A 16,521-nucleotide genomic window follows, 5' to 3' on the forward strand; every position below is an offset into this window, starting at 1 on the left:
CGTTTTCCTACCATCAAATTTCAGTCCCCCCATCACAATTAAATTTTCATCTCTCTTACCTGTCTGAATAATTTTTCATTTCATCATATATATCTTCAATCTCTTCATCTGTGGAGCTTGTTGGCATACAAACTTGTGCTACTGTGGTAGCCGAGGGCTTCATATCTATCTTGGTTACGATAATGCATTCACTGGGCTGGTCATAGTAGCTAACCCACATTGTTATTTTGTTATTCATTATTAAATGCACTCCTTCACGACCCCTGTTGGACTTTGTATTCATAATCTTGTAATCACCTGACCAGAAGTCCTGTTCCTCCCGCCACTGAACTTCACTATATCCAACTGTAGCCTATTAATTTCCCATTTTAAATGTTCTAACCTACGTGCCCGATTAAGGGATGTAACATTCAGATCTGTAGGATGCCAGGTTTGTTTCTCCTGATGACATCTTCCTGAGAAGTACCACCCACATGTCTGAAAGGAGCACTATTTTATCTCTGGAATATTTTAACCAGGAGGACACCATCATCATTTAACCATACAATAGAGCTGCATGTCTCCAGGAAAAATTATGGCTGTAATTTTCCCTTATTTTCAGCCATCCACAGTACCAGAACAGCAAGGCCTTTCTGGGTTAAGTTACAAAGCCAGATCAGTCAATCATCCAGACTGTTGCCCCTGCAACTACTGAAAAGGCTGCTGCCCCTGTTCAGGAACCACAAGTTCCTCTCAACATGCAACCTTCTGTTGTGGTTGTACTGATGGTTTGGCTATCGGTATCACAGAGGCAAGCAAGCAACCCCACCGACAGCAAGATCCATGGTTCATAAAACTCCACAGGGCTATTAGGCCTGCTATCAGTGGATTAACCTTATTGTTGATTCATTTATGAAAGTCTCCTCACATGCTTGTGCTTGCTAAAGCCATATCTTTTGCTAGATGAATTTTCAGTTAATGCTCCGTAAGGCATAGTCAATCCCTGCTAGTTTTTGTGAAGATAAGGTCTCAGGCTGCCATTCTGGTTTACTGTATTCTAAAGCCGTTCAATATATGACACAATTTACCCCCTTATGAATTGTTTAAAAAGCTTTTACATTGTCAGTAAGTTTTAGTGGATTTTCCTCATAAGCCCTTTGTCCTTTATTTGTCTTTAGAATTTGCTATACTAAATTAAAGCAGAAGTAAAATAAATTTGTCCCTCTTTTCCCCCCTCCAACTTCCATTTGGGAGTAAGTAAATTTATTACGATTTTATAAGTGCTTAGTCACAAAATAAATAAAACAAGGTTATGGTAGTTTTCACTGCACAGCTTTGTCAAAGTTAGAAAATAGCTGGTGATTCATATAAAATTGACTGGCACTATGCACCAGTGTTGCACATTGTCACATAACTTTATGGGTCTCACTAGTTGTTGATTGCCATTTAGGTTTTGAAATGCATGTATCTAGTAACAAATCTGCGGGTTTAAAAGTGAAGTAATGTTGTTTGAAACTTGTTTATCACACTATGGTTTGTTACATTTTGAGGTTGTGGTTCTTCTCATAGGCAGTTAACTTCATTGTGATATATTTTCTGTTGCTCATTAAGTCTTAATGAAGAGTACAGACAACACTGGAATGAGGTTAGATGGATTTCGGGAGGAGAACAGAAACATAGTGTAATTGCATGCCAGTTTTAAAAACTATTAAATTTTTTTAGTTACCTTTCTTAATTTATTGTATGCTGTAATAACTGAGGTGAGTCTGTGACAACAAACTTTTAGCATTTCAAAATAGTTTCCCTGTAGCCTTTGGCATGTGCACTGCAAACCACTGCTTTGATCAGTGGAACTTTCTAAACTAAATAAGGTTCTTGTAATAAGTAGCTCATTAGAAAACATGCCTTTGTTTGTTTTTTAATGCATGAGGGAGTTTTAGGTAATTGGTATAATGTTGTTATGCAAAGAGTAATTTCAGGAGATAAGATTTTTTACCGTATCAGATGTAACAGACATACAGCATGCTGCAGGAGATGTTGAACCATTTGATACTTATTTCACAGTTTTAGCGAAGCAACATATTTGTAAACACTGGTCAATGTGTAGTGGTTCCTGGAGAGTTCTCTAGGACTCGGTTCAGAGCAGTTGATTAAATGTCAGACAAGGGACCACTGACTGCTCAACAGAAAGCCAGAAAGTAGAAGCAAGAGAGTATGGATTATTACACAGAGATATTTCTGTCAACGTTTTAACGCAAGACGCGTTGCTGCCGAAAAAAATCTGCAAGTTGTATCAGCAATTTGAAAACAATGGGAAATGTGTGTCTCAAATCTGATCACAAGAAAATGTGGAAGCTGGGAGAACCACAGCTGAATTTGTAATAACCTGTATCTCTGTACAGCAAATTCTTTGTCCAGACTTCATTTATACCCATACAAAATGACAGTGCTCCATACTCTTCTTGATCAGCAGAAAGAAGACAGGTGTAACTTCGCTGCTTGAGTAATGCAGGGGGGAGGAGGATTCGTGCACAGTCTGGTTCTCTGACAAAGCATACATCCACACTAATGGCATAGTCAGTAAACAAAATGTCAGGTTTTGGCCTACTGAACATCCAGTGACCTTTCATGAAATAGACAATTGCAGTTAAATAGCACCTGGGCTGTCATTCAAGCAACAGATTAATCAGACACCCCTTTTTTAATGGGATAGACAAACATAGGTCTCCATAAAGATTGTGTGTCCTACACAAAGACTCATTAAATCAAGATCTTCCACACAGGTCACACAATTGTTTAAAGATACGTTGGGAACTGTAACAGAAGCACAAGTAAAATCAAACAACGGAAAATCCAGGGTGGAATGTATAAGTAATTGTTTTGTGTAGGTGGACTTCCACTTACAGCATTTTTATTTAGGAAACTGAGAATCTGCTGAATGATCTGAGCTTCTGAAAGCAGGTTTTGGTCACCTTTCCTGTGTCACAGTGTCTTGTGCCACTTGTTAAGATTTTTGTGTCTGTTTATCTTTAATTTCCAAATGTCTTTTAAAGTACTGTGAAATGTGAAAGAATAGTTGTTGTGTAGGGAGACCTCTCTCTCAGCAATGTATGCATATGCTGACCGATGTAAAGCCACAAAATATAGATGTAGGTGATCACACCAACATTCTTTCCCTGGTGTCCCTTATTAGATTCAGTGTAGCAGTCATGTTTTAACTGTGTGCACTACGTGGCTTATCACAAATGACACTGCATCTCACTTGTCAGCAATGTACCTGTGCTGTAACTGTGTATGAAACACAACATCCCCTTGTGTTTTAACACCATTGATTTTTCCTCGTGGAAATTTAATTTCATAGAAATTGTACTTCATAAACTGTGGGGCATTTGAATTTGACTCTTAACTTCAATTTGTGCAGTTGTAAGGTTCTTTATTGGCTCAGTTCTTGTAGCATGATAGACATGGATATGCTAGAATACTGCCATGTGACTGTTGGAAGAGAATTGCAAGCCTTTTTTCAATCAGTGTGCTTGCAGCCTCAAAGTTCTGCTTTCCGTTATCTTCACACTGTGCCATTGTACTGTGATGGATGTGCAGCTGTACTCTTTTAGTACATACATCCCATATTAAAGCACTAACTGCAAACAGATGGGACAAATTATTAAATTACTGCCATTAGGTGGGACAAGTACCCAAGTCACATGACACTTGGTTTGTGGTGTGGCAGTCTGAGAGTGAAATCTGCACCCACTCTACAGGTGAGATGAGGGTGCGAGAGGTGTGCCACATATTTGCATCTTTGCTATGATAGACCTCATGCAACAAACATAAACTAAATTCATTCTTGTTGTCTCATATACTACATTCAGTATCATACTCCAATGGGTCTAACAAAGGTGTGTTAGGGCCACTCTGCCCTCTTTGAATTTCATCATAAGTAATGAGATGTCAGTGTCAGTGCCTGTAAATCAATTTCCTGAAGCAGTAAGCTGTGTTTGATGATTTCTGAGATGCATTGCAAAACACCGTAAATTTATTAACGTAATTGCCAGTAGCTGACAGTATACTACAAAAGTATCGTAAAGTTGCTGTTCTGGACGTTGCTAGCAGTAACATAATTGCTTTTTTAAACTCTGTATTTGTCAACAAATGGAAATGTCAAATAACAAATATTAAATAGTAATTTTTTAATAAAAATCTTTCTTTTGATTACTAATCTCATGAAAATGCAAGAATTCACAGTAAATTAAAATTTGGCAAAAAAAAAATGTGAAAATCAAATAGAAAACAAAACACATTATTTCTGGAAATCAAACAGCATTATTGATGAGTATAACTTCTCATTTAAAAAGTAAGGCATTTTGCATGTCTGTATCAAACATAAATTTATTATCAAACAGCCACTAATTAAAAATACAAAGGTATTACTTTGGAATGCAAAACTTAACAATGAAACTGTCACAGTGTGTGTCACTGTCAAGTAACACAGCTCAATGAAAGTTGTACCTTACATAAAATAAACTGATACGATGTAGTACAGAAGGTAACTGAAAGAAATACACAGTGAGACAAACAGAAATGACACTTCTAATTAGACTGTAATTACACTGTAGTCACTGCGATTCATAATGGCCCCTGCACATTACAAAAGGGAGGACATGGTTGTTAATAGGGCATGTGATCACCACAGAACTCAATGCATGCTGTGAAATGTGCTCCCATGCTGGCCGCAAAATTGGTAAGGAGATTTTGGGGTAGGATGTTCCATTCACCAGCACAGTTGACTACTGCCGGATGGTTGTTCATGCATGTGGACATGCAGTAATAGGTTTCCCTAATGCATGCCACATGTGCTCAGTGGGATTTAAGTCGAGGGGGGTGGGGTGTTGGTGGTTAAGGGCAGGCCAGTCCATTCACCAAATATTATATCATTCCAAGCCTGTGTTTTTCCAGGAGATCGCACACTGTCACCCAGAAAATGCAAGTCAGGGCTGAATTCGTCCCCGAACACCCACACGTGGGGAAGAGTGCAGTGTCAGAATTACATTGACTAGTGGGTGTGCTGTGCTGAAATATTTGGAGGTCAGCATGCCCAGCAACGTTATGCTTCCCCACACCGTAACTACCAGATCACCAAATTTGTCATGTTTGACAATGTGCATGGGTGCATTACGTGTTCACTCATCTCACCATATGAGAGTACATCCAGAATCACTACTCGGACTGAATCCGAGAAGAGCACATGACACCACCCCTTGTTGGTTCAGGTCCTATTGTCGTGGTATCATCACAAATACTGCTGCTGATCGTCACTCGTCAGTGGAACACAATGTGCTGGTGATCGAGCAAAGAGACTGTTCCCATGCAGTCACCGTGTCACTGTGGATTGTGAGACTGCTTGCCTTGCAGTTCTGTTCAATGTGGTTGCAGCTGAACATGCTGTTTGAGTCCCTTCCTGCCTGTTATACAACATAGTGGTAATTTGCTGCTATAGTTGACTGTGGGCAACCACCTCTTCAGGCAGTGCCTTTGGTTTAGAACTCTCGCCATGCACATGAAAGAAAGCTGTGAACAATACCAAATTTCTGCACTACACCTCTCTCTCACTAACTTGGGGGGGGGGGGGGGGGGGGGGGGTAGCACCACTTGTCAATATAGTCCTGCTGATGACACACCATATTACATCAAGCTTCCCTTGCCCAACTATAAGGCCTCTGGCAACATGCTCACACATGCTCATTACTTTCCTCCTAGTTGTTAACATGTAACATTACTTTATCATGCCCTTAAGTTCTACAGAGCAGCATATTTGTATTAAAAATTAATATTTGGTATTTATCAATAAACATTACATTTTTAATACATATTGAATTTATATGAAGTAAAAAAAGTTGCCATTAGTGAGCTCTGAACCATTGAGTTTACAGTTACTAGGCTTTCACTCTATGCTATGGGCTACTGACAATTATACAAATTAGCTTGATGTTTTGTACCAGACATAGGTCAGAAATCCCCAAAGGCAATTTTTTCAAGGTCTCTCTTCCCCACCAGTGGAACTTCTTCAGCTAACTGATACCTGGGCAATGACCTTACACTACTAAAAGAAGAAAATCAAAGAAGGCCTGTCAATCATATCCTGTGTAAGGATAGGGAAACTTATGCTGCTCTGTGGTTTGCGGTGATTTTTTCCTCAATATGCTTGCTAAGTGAATTCAGTGCCTATGAAAGAGGCACAGACATTCCTGATGGCAGTAGGTGCAGCATATTTTAGCTTATAACTCATCTACTTAGACTCTGATGGTGATGCAGTGTACCCAATGCATGCACCTAATAAAGAAAGCACTCCAGGACATTTGTGCACCCTATTTCACTTACATCACCTTGTAAAGATGATGATATTCCCCTGCGTACCAGAGCACGTGCAGATCGGAGCAATCAGTTCGCAGTTGCAGCAGCCAAAGAGCTGAAGCACTGGGATGGTGTAGGTGTGTTTGTTCACTCATAAACGGCTCGATGCCTCTGACTACAGGTGAGTAGTTAACTTGACTTTTGTGCTAGCATGTTAAGAAAAGGCATCTGGTGAAGCACAGCAGGGATGTAAACAGATCTAGATTGGTAGAGCACCATCTGCAGTAAAGCAGGAAAGCAGTGTTGAATCTGCATAGCATAAATGAAAACTTAATTTCAGCTCCCAAAACTGCTCAGCGAGTTCAAACTCTTTAAATGCTTTTGTTGTTGTGTATCCCTTTTTCCACAAGTTGTGGATAAATCAATTTTAAATTACTCTGTAGAAGAAATTCTATAGAACTGGATGCAAAATATGCTACAAAACACTGAATTTTTCATGATGTCACTGTGCTGTTCATGGTTTTGAGTTACACTGCAAGGAGAAAGTATATACATCAGGGAGTAATGTATAATTGCACTGAGCAAGATAAGGCATTATTTTCTATGTAGTAGGCTATTTTAATTTCATTGTAGCATATGTAAAAGTAACATAGTGAGGACAACAAAGGTCTGTATGTAGAAAGAAGTGCCAGTAGCAGTTGTAATTCATAATTTTTTAAAACTTTTATAAGAATAATTCTTTTTCAGTTCCCAGCGCACACACACATTGTGTTGTATGTTTGTGTGTAGAGCAACTTGTGATCTTGTTCTGTCTTGTTTCGAAATTGGATTGACTGAATCTGTTGTGCATGTGATCCTCATATTGTGTAGAATAAAAAAAATTCCCTTATATTCCTAAGCTACACTCCTGCACGAGACCAGGATTGTCCTGCACGCTAAATATTATTTGTGACCGTACTCCTCGTATATTTTCTTTGCTGACGGCTCTCTACCACTCGCTTGTGCTCTGCATGTGAGTTGTTTGGACTCCCACCTCCCCGAACCACCACTGCCGCCTCCCCCGAATCCTGACGATGGATTCGCCCTAGGTCTGTCGCCACTGCGTCAGGCGGCAGGCGAATAGAGGGTGAACGCTACGCTCGCAGGGTTGTGTTGCCAGGCTGATCAGAGCTACCAACCCACCTACCTTGCGTACCCGCAGATGGCTGACCCGAGTCGCGAGGAAGAGCAGGTCACACTTCTGGGGGAAGAAGGGCTTCGGGCCGGCGGACAAGCTCTCAAACTCGGGTAACTACATTAGCAGTCCTCTGGTCACACACACACACACACACACACACACACACACACACACACACACACACACACACACACACACACACACACACACACACACACAATATGAATATATTATTTCCTCTTGGCTTGTCTTTAAAGTACAGCAATGCCTTGGCTTTTGTCAATATGCCTAAAACTAACTAGTAAAATCTGTAGTGTGAAACTGAGTCAGTTGTTTTCATATGAATAATTGTAAATTGTAGAGAGTTCAGTCCATATTGCAAACATTAAAAAATAATGTTTTCTAATGTAACAATTTTTGGCTTTACAATGTTGATTTTCATGGCCAGTGGTCGCTTCACTCAAAACTTCTTGGCCAGGAGGCTGTGGTTATCTCTGACTGTAGGATGCATCCCCAGAGATAAAAAATCAACTTCAACAGAGACTCAAAAGACCCATTAATTTATAGAACTGTATAGAGGGCACAACCATTCTCCACATGACACTGAATGTATAATTTTCTGGCTGGTGTCGTCATTCATGATTAAAAGGACTCGATCATTCTGTTGGTGCAAATTGGCCTCCCAATTTTATTTAACTTAACACTCTTTTCTGTTAGAGGTGTCAGTATACCATTGGTGGATGGGGCTAATAAACAGGTAAAATCTCCTAGGATGTTAGGGTACATCATTTTTGTTTTCCACTATCTGTAGACACCAACAGATCCTGAAGAGGAATTGAAAAGTAAATTGAGAAAAAGAAATTGAAGATGAAAATAACACAGCCTGACATACTAAAAGATTTTACTTGCAGTAACAGTGGCCACAAAATCCTGCAGACTTGTGTAAAAGGGCTGATAAAATTTGAGAGTAGATTTATGTACTAGATAAGCTGAATCGCATACAGTGGCTTTCGAGAAAAAGTAGTTACACCACTGAGGAGGTGGAGCACTCCCTCCAAAGTGAAAAAGCCAAGACTAATGAATGACAAAGGCTGCCAACTGGGACAGTTTTCCTGTCTTTTAATAACAGGTTTACACATCGCATTGTCAGAAGTTTTGCTATGTACCACTTTTTTGACCCACTGAGAAAGAAAGTGTTACTGAGAACAGCGAACGATCCACTGCATACGCTAGTGAAACCTGGGGTATGTAAAAGGAACTGCTGCCTTGTCCATAGTAACAAATCAGTTGTAACAGAACATGTTTTTCAAGGTACGAACCACGAAATAAAGTTCTGTGTGACTGATGTCACTAGCTGTGGACACCACTAGATCCTGAAAATCATCCCAGCATAGGGATTGAAATGTCAATCAAGAAGAAGAAATTGAAGAGCAAAATAACACAGCCTAACATTCCAAGAGATTTTACCTGTGGGAACAATGGCCACAAAATTCTGCAGACTTGCATAAAAGGGCAGATAAAATTCTGTGTGACAAGACAGTGCATTATAATGCACATGTGTATAGGGAAGCAGTAGAGATTTACAAACACCAAGGTAGTTTTAACAGAAAAGAATAGGAGGTTACGTTTAATAAAATACGAATGCTTACTTTGCACAAACATAATGACAAGTGTTTTTAATCTTTTAATCAAAGACAATTATACCAGCCAGAGTCAATTGTGCATTCAGCTTCTTGTAACAGATGGTAATGCCCTCTATAAAGCTCAATAAATGTGGGGGGTGGCTTGAGACTTCAGTGTGATCCCTGAAGATGTTACCTATAGAGCTGGTGCAGTGGTTAGCACAATTGACTTGCTTTTGGGAGGATGATGGTTCAAATTCACGTCCGGCCATCCTGATTTAGGTTTTCCGTGTATTTCTTAGGCAAATGCCAGGATGATTCCTTTTAAATGGCACGGATGACTTTCTTCCCAATCCTTCCCTAATCTGATGGGACTGATGATGACCTCGCTGTTTGGTCCTCTCACCAAAATCAACCAGTCAGCAAAAGATGTCTCTGGCAGTCAGGCAGGAAAGATTAAAGGTTGTGGATTAGTTTTATATATCAGCCATGACCTCTCGGCCCTGAAGTTTTACCTGCTGTGTTTTTGGCTTGTTTGCCACCATCAGTTCTTTAGTACGTTGAACATGAGATAAGACGCGTCTAATCACAGGTCCGTGCATACTTACCGACCATGGGCTGTCAACCTAAGCCTAGCATTGAGATATGTTGCGTCAGATAGTTGGTGCCATGATGATTGGATCAAACTAACTGAAGCTAATCATGTGTGAAGTATTAAAAATATTTATTTGCTATCTAGACCAAACTGAAAAGTGCCAGAATTATAGCTGCCTCTGCCGTAGACTTAGTCTCATTTTGACAATGTAAAAGATTAATTTGTTCTAGCTCATACAAAATACGCACCAAAAACATGTTTTATCAGACAGTAAATTTAGTATTTAATCATGTTGGAGTTTCAAGCTCTGTGCCCACGACTACACAGAATAAAATTAACAGGGTCTGCTTTTTAGCCAAACACAGTTAGAAGTTCGTGCTTGCCCAAAAATGTATCATTAATTGTTCCATCCTCAGTGGGTTATATTTACTTTCTTGTTGATTACATTTAGCTGTTCTGTGACACACTACACATTTCAGCCACAGATCTCTAATGGAGAATGCCATTGTTGGTGAGTGGTCCTGTTATTAATCTTGAAAGATTAGATTTTTAGAGTTCTTGATTTGTATTAATGTGCCTTTTTCAATCTTGGCAATATTTTTCCGCGTACTCTTCCACAGTTTTCTGCTATTTGCATTTGCCTATTTCACTATACTATGTACCCCCCCTGAGGCTCACCACTCTTTGGCAGGTTCGTGCTTGGCTATCATGGGCCCCCGATTGTCCTATGTATCTTGATAAGTGGGCTGTCCAGGAGGTTTGGATGAAGGAAAAAGTGCCTACCCGGTTACATGCAAGTTGCTGGGTTGTTGGAAATCTTGTACCCACAGTACGCTACCTCTTAATCTATGAAGGATGTGGCCGCATACATGCGACCACAAATTTAGCACTGCGGTTGTGAAATTGCCCTGTGTCCTGGTAGCATCCTCATTTTGTCCTTCAGCTGTGCAGCATGTCACCAAACTTTCACCTCATGGGCCGATGTCACAAGCTACACAACCGGCAGGACAGAAAGAGTACTCTTGTAAGACTTCATACTTCCCTCCAGCCAACCTACATCTGAGTGTTCCTCTCCTAACTGGACAGGCTCGAAGAAGTCAAGCAAAGGCAAACGGTCTTCTTCACCAACTCAAAGATCCCCTCTGATGGTGTTGCCATGGGATACCCTTGCTCGGCCAACCTACATGTCACCAGTGTGCACTTCCAACCATTTTGCTGCACTGGACTCTGTAGACGGATATAGAAGAATGTCGACATGCCTGTAGACCTCATGGGGCAGGATCCTCCTGCCTCTGTGTCCTGTAGCAGAGAGTCTTCGAAGGCTGGCACTCGGCAGCTGCCGAGGCGACACCCTTCATTTTTCCTCGTCGTGGCTCTTCTCCAATGGAAAGTTTGTGATATTTGATCCAACAGAGGATATATGGCTGCTCTTAGCATCCCAGTGTCCTTGTATTTCCTGCCTTCAGGAAACAAAATTGCATGCTCATGATTGCTTTGAGCTCTCGCATTTCTTACCAGTTCCATTTTGAAAAGTCAGCATTCCATCTCACGGGGAGTCATGCTGCTCATATAGAGTGACGTTCATAGTTAACCTATCTCCCTGACTACCCGCCTTCAAGCTGTTATTCGCCTTTTCCCTTTGTACCGTTTACATCCCTCCATCATTTGATGTCACCATGGCAGCTACTTCACTCTTTTCTGCTACTCAGTGCCTTTAATTTGCACCATCTGCCTTTCTCCTAGAACCTGTTGGAGATGTGCCCTCTTGGCTGACCACCTTAATCAACTTAACTTTTCCTCTTAACACAGGAGCACCCACGTTCCTTTCCGTCTCCATGTACACCTATTCCCATTTGGACTTATCCTTCTGCACTGCCCAGGTTGCACTTTGCCTCGATTGGTCCATTCTCTCTGGCTCATCGAGCGACCATTTCCCATGTGCGATGCGTTTGCTGACTCCTATCCCACCTACGTGCATACCCAAATCACAGCTCCCTAAAGCTAACTGGAGGCTTTACTCCTCCCTGGCAACCTTTGACGAACAACATTTCCCCAGTCGTGATGACCGTGTGGAATATTTTGAAATGTTATCCTTACTGCTGCAGAATGTTCAATTCTTCGCACTTCCTCTTTACCTCACCATGTCCTGGTCTTATGGTGGACTGAGGCGTGCCGTGACACAATTCGCACACGGAGATGTGCTCTCCATGTTTTAAACTATCATCCTACGGTGGCAAACTGCATTAATTATAAACAGATGTATGCGGAGTGTCGTCACATTCTTTTGGATAGCAAAAAAGCTAGCTGCATACATTCACTAGCGCTTTTTACTGTTTAACTCCCTCTTCCATCGTTTGGACCAACCTCGGACAGCTATCTGGGCCCAACATCCATTACCCAATTTCTGGCTGACAGTAGGAGATGATTTCATCGTGGACCCTGGTGCTATCTCCAACACCTTTGGCCACCATTTTGCGAAGATTTTGAGCTGCTCTCACTGTCACGCTGGCTGCCTCCATCGGAAAAGAGTGGAGGCGGCTCGAGCAATACCCTTCTCTTCTCTGAATAATGAATGCTACAATGCTGCCTTTTGTATAAAGGAGCTAGACCATGCTCTCACTTCATTCTGATTCTTTGCCCAAGGGCCAGATGATATTCACATTCAGATATTGCAGCACCTTTCTATTGTCGGCAAGCACTTTCTGCTTAATATGTACAACCGCATCTGGGCGGAGTGCGTGTTTCCCAGACGCTGGCGTGAAGCCAGTCATACCCATAGCTAAGCCTGATAAGGTCAAACAGCTTCCTTCTAGCTACCACTCTATTTTTCTCACCAGCTGTGTTTGCAAGGTGATGGAATGTATGATTCATACCTGGCTGGTATGGTGGCTAGAGTCTCGCAATTTACTAATCACTTCACAGTATGGCTTTAGAGTGCGGGGTTATGCAGTTGATCATCTCGTCACTTTGTCCACCCATGTCATGAATGGTTTTCTGCAGAAATCCCAGATTGTGGCCATGTTCTTTGATTTGGAGAAAGCCAACAACACCTGCTGCTGGAGGACTGGTATTCTCTGCACTATCTACATGTGGGACTTTCTGGCCACTTGCCTCATTTCCTTCAGGCATTTTTAAAAGGTACATGTAGGTTCTGCCATGTCAGACACCTTTATCCAGGAAAGCGGTGTGCCTCAGGGTTCTGCCCTGAGCATCATCCTCTCTATCACCATTAACCCTATAATTGCCTGTCTGCCACTGGGCATCTGTGGCTCCCTTTTCGTTTACAGTTTTGCCATCTATTGCATTCTCCACAGAAATATCTCATTGAGCAGTGTCTTAATTGATGCCTTGATCAAAAATGACCGCCGTTTTTTCACTGACAAAACTATTTGTATGAATTTGTCGTGGCGCGATTGGTTTCTTCCACAGTCTTCGCATCTTGGGCCAGTTGCCCTTCCGTTCATTTAAACTACGTAGTTCCTGGGGCCTCCCCCCATGAACCATGGACCTTGCCGTTGGTGGGGAGGCTTGCGTGCCTCAGCGATACAGATGGCCGTACCGTAGGTGCAACCACAACGGAGGGGTATCTGTTGAGAGGCCAGACAAACGTGTGGTTCCTGAAGAGGGGCAGCAGCCTTTTCAGTAGTTGCAGGGGCAACAGTCTGGATGATTGACTGATCTGGCCTTGCAATATTAACCAAAACGGCCTTGCTGTAATGGTACTGCGAACGGCTGAAAGCAAGGGGAAACTACAGCCGTAATTTTTCCCGAGGACATGCAGCTTTACTGTATGATTAAATGATGATGGCATCCTCTTGGGTAAAATATTCCGGAGGTAAAATAGTCCCCCATTCGGATCTCCGGGCGGGGACTACTCAGGAGGATGTCGTTATCAGGAGAAAGAAAACTGGCGTTCTACGGATCGGAGTGTGGAATGTCAGATCCCTTAATCGGGCAGGTAGGTTAGAAAATTTAAAAAGGGAAATGGATAGGTTAAAGTTAGATATAGTGGGAATTAGTGAAGTTCGGTGGCAGGAGGAACAAGACTTCTGGTCAGGTGACTACAGGGTTATAAACACAAAATCAAATAGGGGTAATGCAGGAGTAGGTTTAATAATGAATAGGAAAATAGGAATGCGGGTAAGCTACTACAAACAGCATAGTGAACGCATTATTGTGGCCAAGATAGATACGAAGCCCACACCTACTACAGTAGTACAAGTTTATATGCCAACTAGCTCTGCAGATGATGAAGAAATTGAAGAAATGTACGATGAAATAAAAGAAATTATTCAGATAGTGAAGGGAGACGAAAATTTAATAGTAATGGGTGACTGGAATTCGAGTGTAGGAAAAGGGAGAGAAGGAAACATAGTAGGTGAATATGGATTGGGGCTAAGAAATGAAAGAGGAAGCCGCCTAGTAGAATTTTGCACGGAGCACAACTTAATCATAGCTAACACTTGGTTTAAGAATCATGAAAGAAGGTTGTATACGTGGAAGAACCCTGGAGATACTAAAAGGTATCAGATAGATTATATAATGGTAAGACAGAGATTTAGGAACCAGGTTTTAAGTTGTAAGACATTTCCAGGGGCAGATGTGGACTATGACCACAATCTATTGGTTATGACCTGTAGATTAAAACTTAAGAAACTGCAAAAATGTGGGAAATTAAGGAGATGGGACCTGGATAAACTGAAAGAACCAGAGGTTGTACAGAGTTTCAGAGAGAGCATAAGGGAACAATTGACAGGAATAGGGGAAAGAAGTACAGTAGAAGAAGAATGGGTAGCTCTGAGGGATGTAGTAGTGAAGGCAGCAGAGGATAAAGTAGGTACAAAGACGAGGGCTGCTAAAAATCCTTGGGTAACAGAAGAAATATTGAATTTAATTGATGAAAGGAGAAAATATAAAAATGCAGTAAATGAAGCAGGCAAAAAGGAATACAAACGTCTGAAAAATGAGATCGACAGGAAGTGCAAAATGGCTAAACAGGGATGGCTAGAGGACAAATGTAAGGATGTAGAAGCTTATCTCACTAGGGGTAAGATAGATACTGCCTACAGGAAAATTAGAGAGACCTTTGGAGAGAAGAGAACCACGTGTATGAATATCAAGAGCTCAGATGGCAGCCCAGTTCTAAGCAAAGAAGGGAAGGCAGAAAGGTGGAAGGAGTATATAGAAGGTTTATACCAGGGCGATGTACTTGAGGACAATATTATGGAAATAGAAGAGGATGTAGATGAAGACGAAATGGGAGATACGATACTGCGTGAAGAGTTTGACAGAGCACTGAAAGACCTGAGTCGAAACAAGGCCCCCGGAGTAGACAACATTCCATTAGAACTACTGACCTGAGTCGAAACAAGGCCCCCGGAGTAGACAACATTCCATTAGAACTACTGACGGCCTTGGGAGAGCCAGTCATGACAAAACTCTACCAGCTGGTGAGCAAGATGTATCAGACAGACGAAATACCCTCAGGCTTCAAGAAGAATATAATAATTCCAATCCCAAAGAAAGCAGGTGCTGACAGATGTGAAAATTACCGAACTATCAGTTTAATAAGCCACGGCTGCAAAATACTAACGCGAATTCTTTACAGACGAATGGAAAAACTGGTAGATGCAGACCTCGGGGAGGATTAGTTTGGATTCCGTCGAAATGTTGGAACACGTGAGGCAATACTGACCTTACGACTTATCTTAGAAGAAAGATTAAGAAAAGGCAAACCTACGTTTCTAGCATTTGTAGACTTAGAAAAAGCTTTTGACAATGTTGACTGGAATACTCTTTTTCAAATTCTAAAGGTGGCAGGGGTAAAATACAGGGAGCGAAAGGCTATTTACAATTTGTACAGAAACCAGATGGCAGTTATAAGAGTCGAGGGGCATGAAAGGGAAGCAGTGGTTGGGAAAGGAGTGAGACAGGGTTGTAGCCTCTCCCCGATGTTATTCAATCTGTATATTGAGCAAGCAGTAAAGGAAACAAAAGAAAAATTTGGAGTAGGTATTAAAATTCATGGAGACGAAGTAAAAACTTTGAGGTTCGCCGATGACATTGTAATTCTGTCAGAGACGGCAAAGGACTTGGAAGAGCAGTTGAACGGAATGGACAGTGTCTTGAAAGGAGGATATAAGATGAACATTAACAAAAGCAAAACGAGGATAATGGAATGTAGTCAAATTAAATCGGGTGATGCTGAGGAAATTAGATTAGGAAATGAGACACTTAAAGTAGTAAAGGAGTTTTGCTATTTAGGAAGTAAAATAACTGATGATGGTCGAAGTAGAGAGGATATAAAATGTAGACTGGCAATGGCAAGGAAAGCGTTTCTGAAGAAGAGAAATTTGTTAACATCGAATATAGATTTATGTATCAGGAAGTCGTTTCTGAAAGTATTTGTTTGGAGTGTAGCCATGTATGGAAGTGAAACATGGACGACAACTAGTTTGGACAAGAAGAGACTAGAAGCTTTCGAAATGTGGTGCTACAGAAGAATACTGAAGATAAGGTGGATAGATCACGTATCTAATGAGGAGGTATTGAATAGGATTGGGGAGAAGAGAAGTTTGTGGCACAACTTGACTAGAAGAAGGGATCGGTTGGTAGGACATGTTTTGAGGCATCAAGGGATCACAAATTTAGCATTGGAGGGCAGCGTGGAGGGTAAAAATCGTAGAGGGAGACCGAGAGATGAGTACACTAAGCAGATTCAGAAGGATGTAGGTTGCAGTAGGTACTGGGAGATGAAGCAGCTTGCGCAGGATAGAGTAGCATGGAGAGCTGCATCA

At 41.4% G+C, this 16,521-nt stretch overlaps 1 protein-coding gene across 3 annotated transcripts in view; it reads left to right on the forward strand.

Moving 5' to 3' along the window:
• LOC126293733 (V-type proton ATPase 116 kDa subunit a 1) overlaps nucleotides 1–16,521 on the forward strand; it is a 123,037-nt gene that overhangs the window by 24,513 nt on the left and 82,003 nt on the right. Inside the window, exon 4 of one of the 3 annotated variants that reach the window (XM_049987064.1) lies at nucleotides 7,490–7,617. The exons of 1 other annotated variant lie outside the window; for it this stretch is intronic. In XM_049987064.1, coding sequence (XP_049843021.1) covers nucleotides 7,490–7,617 — 128 coding nt within the window. The remainder of the gene's footprint in view (nucleotides 1–7,489; nucleotides 7,618–16,521) is intronic. One more of the 3 variants, XM_049987066.1, reaches the window with a different exon arrangement.

The sequence above is a fragment of the Schistocerca gregaria genome, chromosome 10, assembly GCF_023897955.1.
Source record: "Schistocerca gregaria isolate iqSchGreg1 chromosome 10, iqSchGreg1.2, whole genome shotgun sequence".
Lineage (NCBI taxonomy): Eukaryota > Metazoa > Arthropoda > Insecta > Orthoptera > Acrididae > Schistocerca > Schistocerca gregaria.